The sequence below is a fragment of the Oncorhynchus mykiss genome, chromosome 27, assembly GCF_013265735.2.
Source record: "Oncorhynchus mykiss isolate Arlee chromosome 27, USDA_OmykA_1.1, whole genome shotgun sequence".
Taxonomy (NCBI): Eukaryota; Metazoa; Chordata; class Actinopteri; order Salmoniformes; family Salmonidae; genus Oncorhynchus; species Oncorhynchus mykiss.
In genome coordinates this window covers 25,685,852-25,699,512 of record NC_048591.1, presented here as the reverse complement: position 1 = coordinate 25,699,512, position 13,661 = coordinate 25,685,852, and the positions used below count along the sequence as shown (strand labels likewise).

The window sequence follows — 13,661 nt, the reverse complement described above, 5'->3', positions numbered from 1 at the left end:
GATCCTTCCCCTGTGGCCCAGCTAAATAGATCTGAGGCTAATAAAAACATTTCTATGACATCAGAAAATGAATGCCAATTGAGAGCCTGTTTATACGCCCTCCATCTGACTATGAAGAAAAACTACTGAGAAATAAACATTTCTCACAGCCTGGAATGGAGAGTCATACAACTTGTAGGTCTAGTTTATGAACAATTAATAACATGAGAAATAAAATAAAAACAATTTGAAATGTTTGTTAATTATAAAGAAATACCATGTGGTTTGTATCATAGAAGTCACTGTTACCTGCGGGGACGATCACTCTCCTCTCATTGGTAGTCATGTTGGGGGGCGGAGCATTCTTCTCGTCCATGTAGCTTCCGTAACTCATCTGAGATGTGTCGTTGCCCCCCACCAGCTTATTGCATTTACCCCCCACACTGCAGTCCACTGGGGACTCCCTGCTGCACAGACACACAGTGTCAATGTCAGGGAGAGACATCTTTATATGGTCTCAAAGTGTGTATTAAAGGGAGATGAAAATGTTTTGAAATATAGACAACCACAGGGCCAATGGAGTGGAGCTAGAGAGCCCAATGGAATGTAGTAAGTGTCAATTTCTGCAAGTGGCCAAAAATGGTATCTAACTGTGCACAAGCAATTGTTATGATCAACTGTCCTTTTGAATCTAGACTAATCTAGGGAACATCAACTCTACTCAGCAGAGATTAAGACATGGAGTCTAGTGAGATGGACTTTGCATACTGCTGAACATACCTGGATCCATTGATGTGGTCATACTCTCTCTTGACATTGACTCGGACTGGCTGGTTAATCCACTCTTGCTGAGGGGGTAATGGGTGGATTTTGTGGGGCTGGACGTAGTCCTGTGTGCCAGATGCAGTCATGTCTGTCTTGGGTAGAGGGGCAGCAGCAGCGTAAGGAGGCTCGAACAGGGACTGGTCTTCACTCACCACTGACAGTGCCTCCTGCAGGCCAGAGGAGGAACAGGTTATAGCGGGGCTCCTCTAGAACAACAGAGAGAACCTGTGATCTCACAACTTCAATCTCTCACTTGTTGTAGACTCATTTTGTTTAGAGTAATTATGTGCAGTTATGTCTCATATCACAATCTGGCAATCTGGTGCTTTGTGTATAGAGCAATTGGGCCTATTTAGCAACTACAGCTTCCTGTTGATGTTACCATGACTTCAAACATGACTACAATTCGGATGACTACTACACACAACAAGATCTAGTCTGAGTTTTCCTTCCACAGAGAAGGAATGGCAGCTGAAGACTCAACTTTTTTATTTTTGTAATTTTTTTATTTTACCTTTCTTTATTTTACTAGGCAAGTCAGTTAGTTAAGAACAAATTATTATATTCAATGATGGCCTAGGAACAGAACTGCCTGTTCAGGGGCAGAACGACAGATTTGTACCTTGTCAGCTCGGGGGTTTGAACTTGCAACCTTCCGGTTACTAGTCCAACGCTCTAACCACTAGGCTACCCTGCCGCCCCAACCGCCCCAACTGGATCAGTTCTACATTGACAGCTCTGCTGGAGCAATGTACGTTTATTAAATAAAACAAACGTCTCCACTGAACACTCCTCTGTCTTTGTCCACGTGTTCCGTCACATGCCTGGTAACTGATGCATGGAATACATATCAGATCTATCATTGTCAGAGATGTATAAGGGCTAATGGGAATACAATACATGCTATTCACAATGATGTGACATACAATAACCCATACACAGAGCCAAAGAGATGTAGAGTACGTATGAGATATACAGGTAAATGGCTGCCTGTATAGACTGGGGCAGCCTCTTAGCTAAATCAGTTTTAAACCCTCTGTTTACTATGAATAAGGAGCTGGTGAGGCCTGCCTTGCCTCAGCTCTGTCAATGAATCATTTTAATGAAACAAAGCAGTAGCAATAGAGACAAACTGATCTAGTGTCATTAAAGTTAAGCCATTTCAAGGATTATGCTCACGTCTGACACACATCTGATCTGACAGCAAGATAACATACTCGATCAAGACAATGATGTGCCATTAGCACACAGTTCTTCCCCTGTCGAACAACAAAGTATGTACGCATCAAAACACTTTGTTCATGAAATAGCAAACATGGATAAAAAAAGGCTAGTCGTGCTACATTTCAATGAGTCCTAACAAGTGAAAAAGTGAAGCAGAGTTAGCCTGAAGTTCCAGTGATACATACAGTGGCCAGTCTGCTGTTTACAGCCTGTGTACTCATTTCCTGAGATGTCTATCTTGGGACGGGGATTTCTATCTTCACCGCTAATCAGAAGAATACACATATTATATTCACGTACAGTACGTTTCAGCAAACTAATGCTACAAAGTACATTCACTAACACTGACTGTATGTGTCTGTGATGTGCCAGAGGTTCCAAACTGACCAAGGTGACAGCTTTTGAGGCCATTCATTGGGAGGGCTGGAGGGATAATACTGTGAGACAGCATCAGATAACGCAGTCAGAGTTGGACAGACATGTCTGTGATTTCATCAGTCAAACCATCATACTGTAGCTGGACACTGGCAGTCTGGCAGCCATATACCCTATCAGAGTGGTTTATTCAGCAGCTGGCCAGGGCTGTGGATTATATGTTGAGAGCAGTGAGGGAATGTGCAGCTCTGCTATTATGGCTGTTGCACATTACATTTACACTGACATATCAGCACCTGCCATGTAATCCATGATTGGCAAGTGGCATGTGCCGATCAAGATTACAGGTTTTAAAAATAGTGTGAATGTATGCACTTCCAAACAGTCTAACACACCACTCTGAGTCTATTTGGTATGTGTGTTCTGTATCAGTGTGGAACACACACCGTCTATGGTACGGGTGGGACAGAGATACAGTTAATTGATCTACATTTGTCTCTTCTGAACATCTTGTGCCAACAACCCTTCCCATCTAGGCTGTTCAAATAGCCTACCATTTTTTTTCTCAGGGAACAATAATAACTGCACTCCAAGTCTTGCTTTCTCTAAATTATTTACTGTACATATCAATCATTAAATGGTACATGGGGTGCCATTATCATCTCAAAATAGTGTAATGTTGTTCACCACCCTCATTCATAAACTAACAGATCTTTCTAAACTATTCTTGGGAAACTGACAGTGGAAGCTGCCACGTGCCTAGGCCACCACAGATGCTTTACAGCCAAACAGCCTGCCTGCATCATGTCGCGTTTTGTTAAAGGGTTTGTGCGCCAGTGCCTAGTGCGCTACTTCCAGACTGCACAGGTCTATTTTGTTGTCCACAAACACTCATCAGCATCGTTGCGATTCAGGGGGCATTCCTGTCCTTTGTTTGAGGAGGAAAGGGAAACCTGTCAGGAAACCAGATTGTGTAGAGCAGGAAGCTCTCATGGCTCGATAACACCCCCCCCCCCCTTTTTTTATGACTAAAGTCGGAATACAGTTAGTAGTCAATCAAATATACACAGAGACATACATAGTCCTGATACATTTATAATAATGAGTCATTATTGTTGTTATAGTATTGTCATCAATAAATGATAGGATAATATAATTAAACAATGATTTCACAAGGCCTACATTTTTCTATTTTGCATGTTTGAGTGTTAAACAATCACAAACCAGTCGGGTGAGAATTATTTAATATAAATTAAACATTTCTGTGCAGTCAACGCTTATACTGTTCAAAAACTTACACCTCACCCAGCCGCCACTTCAACCACACAAACCAGCTTCTTTCAACCAGCAAAGAAAACACACTGACAGACAATACGTTTACATGGCTATTATAATAGTCCAGTTCGTTGGATATCGGAGCAAAATAACTCGGCCATGTCTACAGGACAATAGGCCATGTCTACTCAAACTCAAGACACAATACCGTGTTGTGAAATGCAGGGACCTAACCATCAAACATCTGCATAGCAATGCATCTGGAATTTCAATACCGGAGGCTGCATGGCTAACCGAAAACCGCGCTTGAATACCCGTCCCTCTATAATTAATTACTTTTTTGTGTTCAATATAAGCATACATACCCAGGTGAGCATGTGAGCCTTTTGTTAATAGTGAATTACAAGGAGATGCGCAGTTTTCGCTTCTCAATTAACCCGTGATATTTCCAAATTACATTTTGGCCATTGATAAGGCTACTAAAAATGGCAACTGTTCTAACACTCTTTTTACAACCGAAAATATGCGTATAAAATCTATGGTTTTACGCAGGGATTGTACTTCCTTGTATATCCAGCATAATAAACGACATGAACCACCAAAACACCATCATTAACGTTTTGAACCATGAACTGCGAGAGGATCCCCGGTCACCGTGCCACCACTATTGCGCAGCCCCTTCTTTGACACATCATACATTACTTGACAAAGAAACGCAAGTTCATCTAACAGTACAGCCATATATCGCCTACATATTGCTTAATCCCTCCTCATCACTATATCAACTGGAGAAATATAATTGCCCTACATTTTGTTATATAAATACATACTTTTCACTGAATAAAATAAGCACTTTGTTTAATTCCAGACGTGAGTCTACGCGCTCGCATCCAACCAAATCTTATTTTCACTTTCAGAGTTTCCTAAAGGAAAAGGAAACTTCGAGATAAAGAGGAAAATAGAATGACATCTGGTTACCGATTTCGGAGCAAAATAAAAAGCCGTTCATTGCCCAACATTGTAGGCTACTTACTACTCACAGACATAGCAACTCATGCTAAAAGGAGGCGCAACTCCGAAAAGCAAAGCTTTCACAAACTCGTACACCCCGTCCTCCACCCTTACCTTAATAGTTCCGTCCATTTTGCGCAATTTTCAGCGGACCCCAACAATATTCCAAACATGACACGCTCCTGAATTAATTCCAGCCCCCGATATATCTCAGAGAGAAAGAGACAGTTAACCGGATGTTTTTTTTTCTCTACATTTGGGAAGGGAAGTCACCGCTTTTGAGAAGGAAGCTATGTGTGTCACTTCAAGCCCTGCCTTCATTGCAGTTCCAAAAAGCAGGATACTTGTCACAAAGAGATAAGCAGGGAAAACAATTGCGTGTTCCCCCCTGTTAATGTTTTTACTCGGAAACTTTTATAGAATGGTTGCCAGCGTTATGCATATGTTGCTGTAGGCTACATTTGAGTATTTTTGTTATCCAAAAGTCACAGACACTGGCAAATGAGTTTGTTTCAGCAATTCCATCAATTTACATGTATTATGTTACATTTACTTTCCAATTAAAAAGTTATACTTTTAACCGCTATAGGCTGTTATGGGATTCCATTATGTTTTATAATATCCGTATGTATTGCTTTAAAGCAATGCGTGAAACATTTTTCCACAATTATGATTTTACTGTAGCCCAAATCATTCCCAACTCTATTAACTTTTTATATTCACGTTTCCACTGCGAGATAGATATATAAAATAGAGTTTCAATTTCAAAGCAGACAGATGTTTTCCTCGAGAGTGCTGATGAAATGAACTGTAAATCAAACCAATAGGAATACGAACTTGAACTACCTGTGGCGAGGGTTGTTGCGATCTAGGCTACTCTTTGTTATAGCCTTCCAAGCCTCTGTGAAGTTTTCCTAATAAAACCCAAGCACGCAGCGCCCCAGAGGCATAATATCAAGGTCTGCTCTACACGTGTGTCTGCATCAAACACAGGAGGGAATGATAATGGATTGTATATTTCCAAATATTGCTAAGGGGAACCCCGTCTCTTAATATGTTTGGAGATTAGTTAATGAGTAAATGTGTATGGTTTTCGTTAAAGTAATGATGAAGTGTAATTACTCCCATGTTATGTTATTACATTGTTATTACATTATTATAGGCTTGTAATATGATTTTGATTGTTGTTGTTGTTATTATTATTATTAGACCTAGGCTATAGTTGAACTACTTTTTTAGGCTACTGGACCCATGGACAAAAATCTCCAGTCCCCATCCCCAACTATTTTCCCTCTACATTTGTCATTTCAGACACAATTTCAGCGCAGATGCTAGACATGGAGCCAGCCCTGAACGTGACCAGACCAATGGGCTCTGCCTGGGGGAGCGGCCAGGCCACAGAGCCGCCAAACGGAGCCTGCGACGCTGCCACTGACAGACTGGCCGACCTGTCTGCTCTCGACTTGGGGGTCTGTTGGGGGAGAGGTCCCGTATATACCACCACATCTGGATCCTGCTTGGGGTCAAGGCTTCTCCTGCCTGAGGCCAATTCAGCCTCGTGTAAATTAAGGGAGACACCTTGTTTAACTATTTAGTGGCCGTTACATTTTCTTATTCAAGATTCCTGTTTTGGTTTTGTATTGGAGTTAGGCCGAAAGAAAGTAGGCCGAATGAATGTCATGGTATACTATTCATTATAAACTGGGTGGCTCAAGGACTGAATGCTGATTGGCTGACAGCCGTGGTATATAAGACCGTATATCACGGGTATGACAACACATTTACTTGTACTGCTCTAATTACGTTGGTAACCAGTTTATAACAGCAATAATGCACCTCGGAGGTTTGTGGTATATGGCCAATATACCACGGCTAAAAAGGGCTGTATCCAGGCACTCCGCAATCCCACACCTCCTCGTACGTTATTGCGTAATTATAGATTCCATTCATTTTAGACCCGTTTGCAATAGCAGAGGGTATGGCTTAGCGTTTTGAAAATAATACATGTTTATTATTTTTAATAGCCTGTTGGCTAGTAGGCCTAATAGTGAATGACTGTCACTGTATGGGCCATATAAGTAGGCCTATTTCAAATATGCCTAATACCCCGTAAAACGCAAACAAAATCTTCTGTGATTCGTTGACACCTGAGGTTACTTCAGGTATAATGTGACCAAATTCTGAAATCACTTAGCACTATTGATTGAGTTGGTCACAGAGCCATAGTAACCGAGGCAAATCGCTAACAAACTAAAGACTAAGTAAGAGCAGGCTATAGCTAATCAAATTATTCACTCCATTACGCACGGAACATGCATGCTTATGCAAAGAGAGTGGTAACAAATATTTTCGGAGGCCAATAAACAGATGCAAGTTGGTTTATACAGCGAACCACAGAACATCTGACTTGACGCTGAAATCTGACAGCCAGACATTTCCTACCACGAGCCTTGGGAAGCCCTAGCACCTCCATTGGACAATACACGTGGGTTAGTTTCTGTTTATGCTCATCGTGAATTTATAGCACTTCACAACTTCACATGCTTACAAATGTTCATAATAGCCGATTAAGACCTAAAACGTCTCCATTAAGTTACCAAATGATCCAAGGATAAATTATGACGGTGATCATTATGACGGTATTATTATAGGTTTTCATTTGAATTATTAGGCAAGATTATTAGCCTACTGAAATAGGCCTATGTTTATATTATTCGTGAACAAATATTAATTCATAAAAGACAAAACAAATTCCATTAGGCCTAGGCCTACAGGTTGTCTGTTGTGACTTCTATAAATTAATTTATGTGACAAACGTTTTAGGCCTATTATTCTAACCACTACATAGACATAGACATGGATCGGCCATTTAAGATTGTTCATTAGACTTGAGAGTTCAGGTAAATCCCTTCTCTTTCTCCGGCAAAAATAAAGCCCAAGTTAAAATAGTAAAAAAAGCAGAGTCCGAACCGTTTGGTCCCTTGCTCCTGGCCATAATTAATTGGAGATGTACTTTTATTGGAGAGCTTGAGTCTCGCCTGGCCTTAATCAAACAAAACCAATGCTAGACCATGAAGTAGAATATTTCTTACACATGTGTCTTGAGAAGTGCCTGGTTCACATTCTGAAGAATTCATATCTTCCCCCAAATGCAAAATAATTCAGTGAAGGTTTAGATTAAAACGAGGGCAATGTGATATTAATTGAACTGACGAACTTGGTGTTCAATATTGGTTGTTTAAGGAATCGTAAGCATTCAATGGTTCACTTAAGAAAACTTTACATAGGTTCCTGGATTTGTTTCCCTGTCATTGACTTGTTGTCTTATTTAGGGAGCAGAAAGGCTCATTTCAAAGCATATTTTCTCCTCAAACATTCCTTGCTGTTCAAATGTCCCAAAACAAATCGGTAATTGTTCAGAGAACTCAAGCAATGTGGCCAGTGACATTTTCTGCAGAGCGCTACAAGCGGTATGGATGTATGAAAATAGCCCTTATATACAAAGGGAAATAAGTCGACAAAGTACAACAAGTCACTCTTGGAGTATTTTGAGTATAAAGATATTATTACTTGACTAAGCACAAATGCTTGACTAAGCACAAATGTTAATTTTCATAAGCATACAGGCTCCGCCTATATGCAATTGGTCTTCGACCAATGATCTATGACAGAAAGACATGGCATCACATTTCCTATACAATTTTAAAACAGCCAGATTCCCATAATAGCCTACGGCAATGTTGATGTGTTATGGTGAGCACTCAATGACAGGTAGGCATACATTCCCATAATACATGGCGACTGAACTTACACTGATAGTTTCTTAAACGTAGGTTATGGCATGCCTTGGATTGTGCACTTTAATATAGGCTATAAGATGAACAATGGGAGTGCATATTTCGTTTCCAACAAATCGTCCCAAGGCCTATACATTGTCAGGTTGCAGGAATTCCACGTTGTACCACGTGATTCAATGCACAGAGTTTTAAACGTGAAAACCAGATGTCCACTATTTGCTTTGTTTACATTCTTTGAGACTGTGGCGGAGAGAGAAAAAAAACTGCATGATGTCAAATATAACAATGTGCTATAACGGTCCCGCACTGGAGGCAAAGACATTCAATTAATCGTGATGTCCAGACAAACATTATACAGTAGGCTAGCATAACATGTTTGAATGCAGGCCTATTCTTGCATAACGGTTATAACATGGTAACAACAACCGAATAGAGAGAGACAATTGTGACAATATTTAATTGATACCTATCATATTAGGCCTAGTGTATGCTTACCGATAGCTATTTAAAGAATGACAAGAAGATGCTAATTATTCACAAAGGATCATCATGAATAGAAAATTAGGGAGGACCCAGACCGTCCAGCAAAATTACCTGCTCGAAGAGAAGATATTGTCTTACCTTGACGTAAGACGAAGTGTCAGGCACCGTCTGAAACATGTTCATAGAACTGAGAGGGTCGAGAGGTCTTCAACACTGTTCAACGGGCCCTGGGGAGAGGAATATTAGCACAAAAAAGGGGAAAAAGTGAAAAAGAGCAATATATTCTAAAATAATAAGGCAATAAAATAATTATAAACACACAAATAAATATAATTGTAAAACATAGTAATAATATGCTAATAATGTGCACAATAATTATACTAGTTGGCTAATGTGAACAATAAAACTATTTCTAATAATTATGGGCATATTGATCATCAATTGTGGTTCAATGCAGACGAAAATAATCAATAATGTAATAACAATGTAATGACAAATAAAACCTATAGTGTAGGGAATAATAAACATTATGTCATGGCAATATGTCATGTCTGATTGGTGGAAGAATGACTCAGCTTCCTATTGGTAAAGAACTATAGTATAGGCTAGACGTAACACTGGAATCACAAATTCTCCCGCTAGACGTAACACTGGAATCACAAACTCTCCCGCCCACTCCTTCAGTAATGCATTAGACCATAAACAACTTTTCTTCATAATGCACTAATATCCACACATCCAGTATTCAAGCTTCATTCATCCATTAACTCATACTTCATTGACTCTTTTGCTAGCTAATTTTTTAATGTTAAATTAAATAACTTGTATTTTCAGGGCCCCATGCAAACTTTTGTGAATGTTCAATGGCAGTGATACCTCCTGAAAATCTTCCCCTCAGGCTGATAGTTCCGTTTTCTGCACTCTGGTTGTTATCACGTTAGCTTTGTTTTGATCTTTTTTCTAATCGCCCTCAAGTTAAATGATTTTTTTTATGTATAGGCCTAGCCTCAGGCCACACATTAAATTAAATAAACAATTTGAAAACCTTTTGCTATTGTTCATGTTGTTGTGATATCAGGGTAAGTTATTGACAAAGTTATCAATAACCAACACAGCTAGAGATCTCTGGAGCGCGCCAGGAGCGCCTTGCGGTTTTGTGATTTGCGTTCCATTCTGTGAAAGCACTTCCACCAAAATATATAATAGGTTCAGATTTGGTTCATAGGTCCACTGTAAATTATTGGACTCAGACTTGATTCATTCAGCCGTATGACCGTCCGTGCACTGTTGTTTCCTTCATCACATATTTAGTGGCACAATGATAATCTAATAACCAGTCACATATTCGCATCCATAATACCACTGTTCATGATGATCGGAATCACTACCATGGTTGAATGACTTTAACTTGCTCGATAGACAACTCAGGTGGAGATCCCAAACCCCAACCTTCCCTACTTTTCTCCTTACCAGCTTACCACATATTGAAACACTTTTCTCGTTAATAAGTGCAGCTTACAAAGTCTAGGGTGAAAGGGCAGCTCGAGGACGAAGTCTTTGGCCGTTCCCTCAGTGTGGAATGATTAAGAAGATTGGCACGTGCAACATTTAACATTTAACATTCCTAACATCAAGCAAATTACACTGAGACAAACACTGGTCTCCAAAAACAGAACGAGTGAATAAGGAAAACTAACTTTTTATTGTCAATGCAGATTGCAGCCATAGCCTAATTAATTTCGACTCGTCCGTTGACAGGAGACACTCACTGTCACTGTGAAAACTGTGAATAACGAAAGGTAAGTTAGCACTTGTCAATATAGGCCTACAATACATGGCGCAGGGACCCCAAAACAACAGCGGCATTATGTTAAAAACAACCACATAGCAAAAATACGACGAAAACAGATAGACCCCTACACATCCAGAATTCATGTTATAGCAATCTCTACATAAGTAAATATGAAACACACGAACTGACTAGTGTGTGATCAGATATTTTATAGGCCCACACTCACATATTTATGGAATACTTTCATGTTTGGCTGAAATGTTTTGGTTATTGAATTTCTGCCGCATCACCTCGGCTACTGGTATATTATCTAAGGGGCTTATGATCGTGGCACTATTGATAATTGTTGGTGACCACTATTTTTTATATATTTTCAGCTTCTGGAGGCAAACGTTAGGCTCGCCTCATAAAGTTTCCCAAATGCATCCAATTTCTAAACGGTAAAAGAGCATAGAATTCCGCATCTGTAGCCAATTAGGCGACTCGCGGCTCAGGAGGACTGTTGAATAACTGCAGTGGCTTTCCTCCGAGACAGCCCGTGGGCTGAAAGCCTCTAGTGTTACATTTTAAGCATCTTACCTTGCACAAGCGCGTGCTGTCATCCATCATAAATGAGAACGAACTGATTTTCCCTAATCTATGCACTTTTTCTAACCACAGTTCTCACTCATCTAGAAACCTTGAAAGCGAGTTATATTAGGGCAAACCAAAACACATTTCGAAAACAAACTTGTAAACGAAAAAATGTAATTTTTATCGGATGATAGCCTGAAAAGCATTTGTTTAAGCTAAATGAAACCAGATCCGAAGACTGGCATGGAATCTTGATAAATTAGATAGTTTTATGAAAAGGCATGAATCTAGAATTAGTAACAAAACAGTGGAATTGATTTATGGTCACCAAACACGCTGCATGCACAGGTTTGTGGATGGTTAGAAAAGACAACGAGTAGCATTCTTACAAATGGAATTTCCTCACCCACCTGTCGTTATGCTGTCATTCGTCTATTCTTTCAGTTGAATTATTTCCCAATTGAAAGTATTTGTCCCGTCTATTCAAAGTCGGTACCATGGATGACAGTAAGTTATTTTTAGAAGGCGTACACAGGGTGTATGAATGAGAACCTTACTGTGATAAGAGAGCCGCCAGTCGGCAACCAATTGGAAGAGAGCGAAAAACTTCTCATTGCGTTTAGTGTGAGAGGGAGCCGGAGTTGCAAATCAACTGAACATGAAATAGAAGAAATCTAGAAGACATAGGAACAGCACCATAAACAAAGCAGGTCCTTTGAAATGTGAAAAAGACTACGGCTTAATGTCATTCCGCCCTCCTTTCGTAAACTATTGACTAAATAAAATATAGGCATTTTTACACACCTGTCCATGCAAGCTATGTGTATGTTATGGATAGAACAGGACATCGAATTAACTTTGTACAAAAGTTAAATAAAATGCTTTATCAAAATAAATATCATGCCAACTTTGAAACCACAAATTATATTTTATTGATATCATCCCTATGAAACAGTTTCTGTTGTTTAACATCATGTTATCTCACAAACAAACAGTGCAACATCATGTCTGATGGAATTCGTTTTCCTCCCCTTTACGCATTTACAACAGCGAAGGCCCATTTAATTAAATGCCAATCCATTAGAAAAAAAAATCAGAATTTCTCAGATTTTACTTTGGAATGTATCTCCAGCAAAGCAGATGTTCTTTGGGGCATATATTTGTTCATGCTCCATCGCCCCCTCCTGTGATAGTTCCCGCCCCACAGGAATAACGGCAGCCATAGCAGGATCCGCGCTTCACGGCCTCGTGACAGAAACACGCGTCTCCAGTGAGAGTCTTTCCTGTTCAGTTGACCCCACTCAGTTCACCAACTTCCTTTCCTACACAGTGCCCTTATCCTCCACCCAAGAGTCCGTAAAAGGATGTTGGGCAATTCACTGGGAAAAAAAGTTGACCATGCATTGGATTTTACAGCCTCGTCAAGGTCGTCATTTCATGCAGGACTACCAAAGTTAAATTGAGAAGGTTTCAATAGTTATCTACAATAGCCTTAAAGGAAAATGTCAAAATTGTACAGCTCTCCAGCACCACCCCAACATTAACATATGTGAAAATGGCAGTTTCTATGTTTTTTTTGTAAAAAATAGCGAGGAAGATAAGTGTTTGCAATGACAACTCAGTATGTGATTTTAACCAATTATGAGTAGGCATTGCCTGTTAATAGCATACTAATCAGTTGATGATGTCACTGGAAACGCTAAACTTCCTTTATTCTTTTTTACTGCAAAATATAGAAACGTGCATTTTCACATACTGAGTATAAAAAACATTAAGAACACTTGCTCTTTCCATAACATAGACTGACCAACAATGCTCCCTCCAAACTGCATGGTTGGCAAACACTAGATTGAACTTCACTCAACTTTCTCTCAACTTTTTTTAGAGTTTTCCCCTTTAGTTAACACTATCAATGTTTTGCTCAACTGTGTGAATTGTGCTTGAATCAACGCAATATTAGCCACTTTCAATGTAACATACCGAAACAAAACAAACTACGCAAGACTTAGTATGTAAAACTAACTGTGGGAGAGCTACACTAGGCCTATATGCAAATAGCTATTGCCATAAATTGATCTGTGCAATTCACTTTGAATTGCTGTATTTATAGACCTTTATCCGTACACAACACACTGACGTATTGGCTGCAGTAAGAAAGCCATTGCCATCAGAAACCCATTCAACATAGCCTAGATTTACATTTTTATTACATAAAAAAAAAACGTTTTGGGTTCTCATATGCTTACAATGATGTTTTGATTCTTGCTTGAACAGTCACTAAGACTATATTTGGTTGTGATCTTAGCAAAATAACTATTTTGGATGCA

General features: G+C 39.6%; 1 protein-coding gene across 9 annotated transcripts in view; it reads right to left on the bottom strand.

Annotated features, from left to right (window-relative positions):
* LOC110507857 (Friend leukemia integration 1 transcription factor) overlaps nucleotides 1-11,972 on the bottom strand; it is a 38,912-nt gene extending 26,940 nt beyond the window's left edge. Inside the window, exons 1-4 of one of the 9 annotated variants that reach the window (XM_036965052.1) lie at nucleotides 11,745-11,972; nucleotides 9,108-9,196; nucleotides 760-971; nucleotides 289-446 (exon numbers count right to left, since the gene is read on the bottom strand). In XM_036965052.1, coding sequence (XP_036820947.1) covers nucleotides 289-446; nucleotides 760-971; nucleotides 9,108-9,152 — 415 coding nt within the window. In that variant the 5' untranslated portion in view covers nucleotides 9,153-9,196; nucleotides 11,745-11,972. The other 8 variants (XM_021588229.2, XM_021588228.2, XM_021588230.2 and 5 more) reach the window with 8 other exon arrangements.
* Between the last annotated feature and the right edge of the window lie 1,689 nt (nucleotides 11,973-13,661).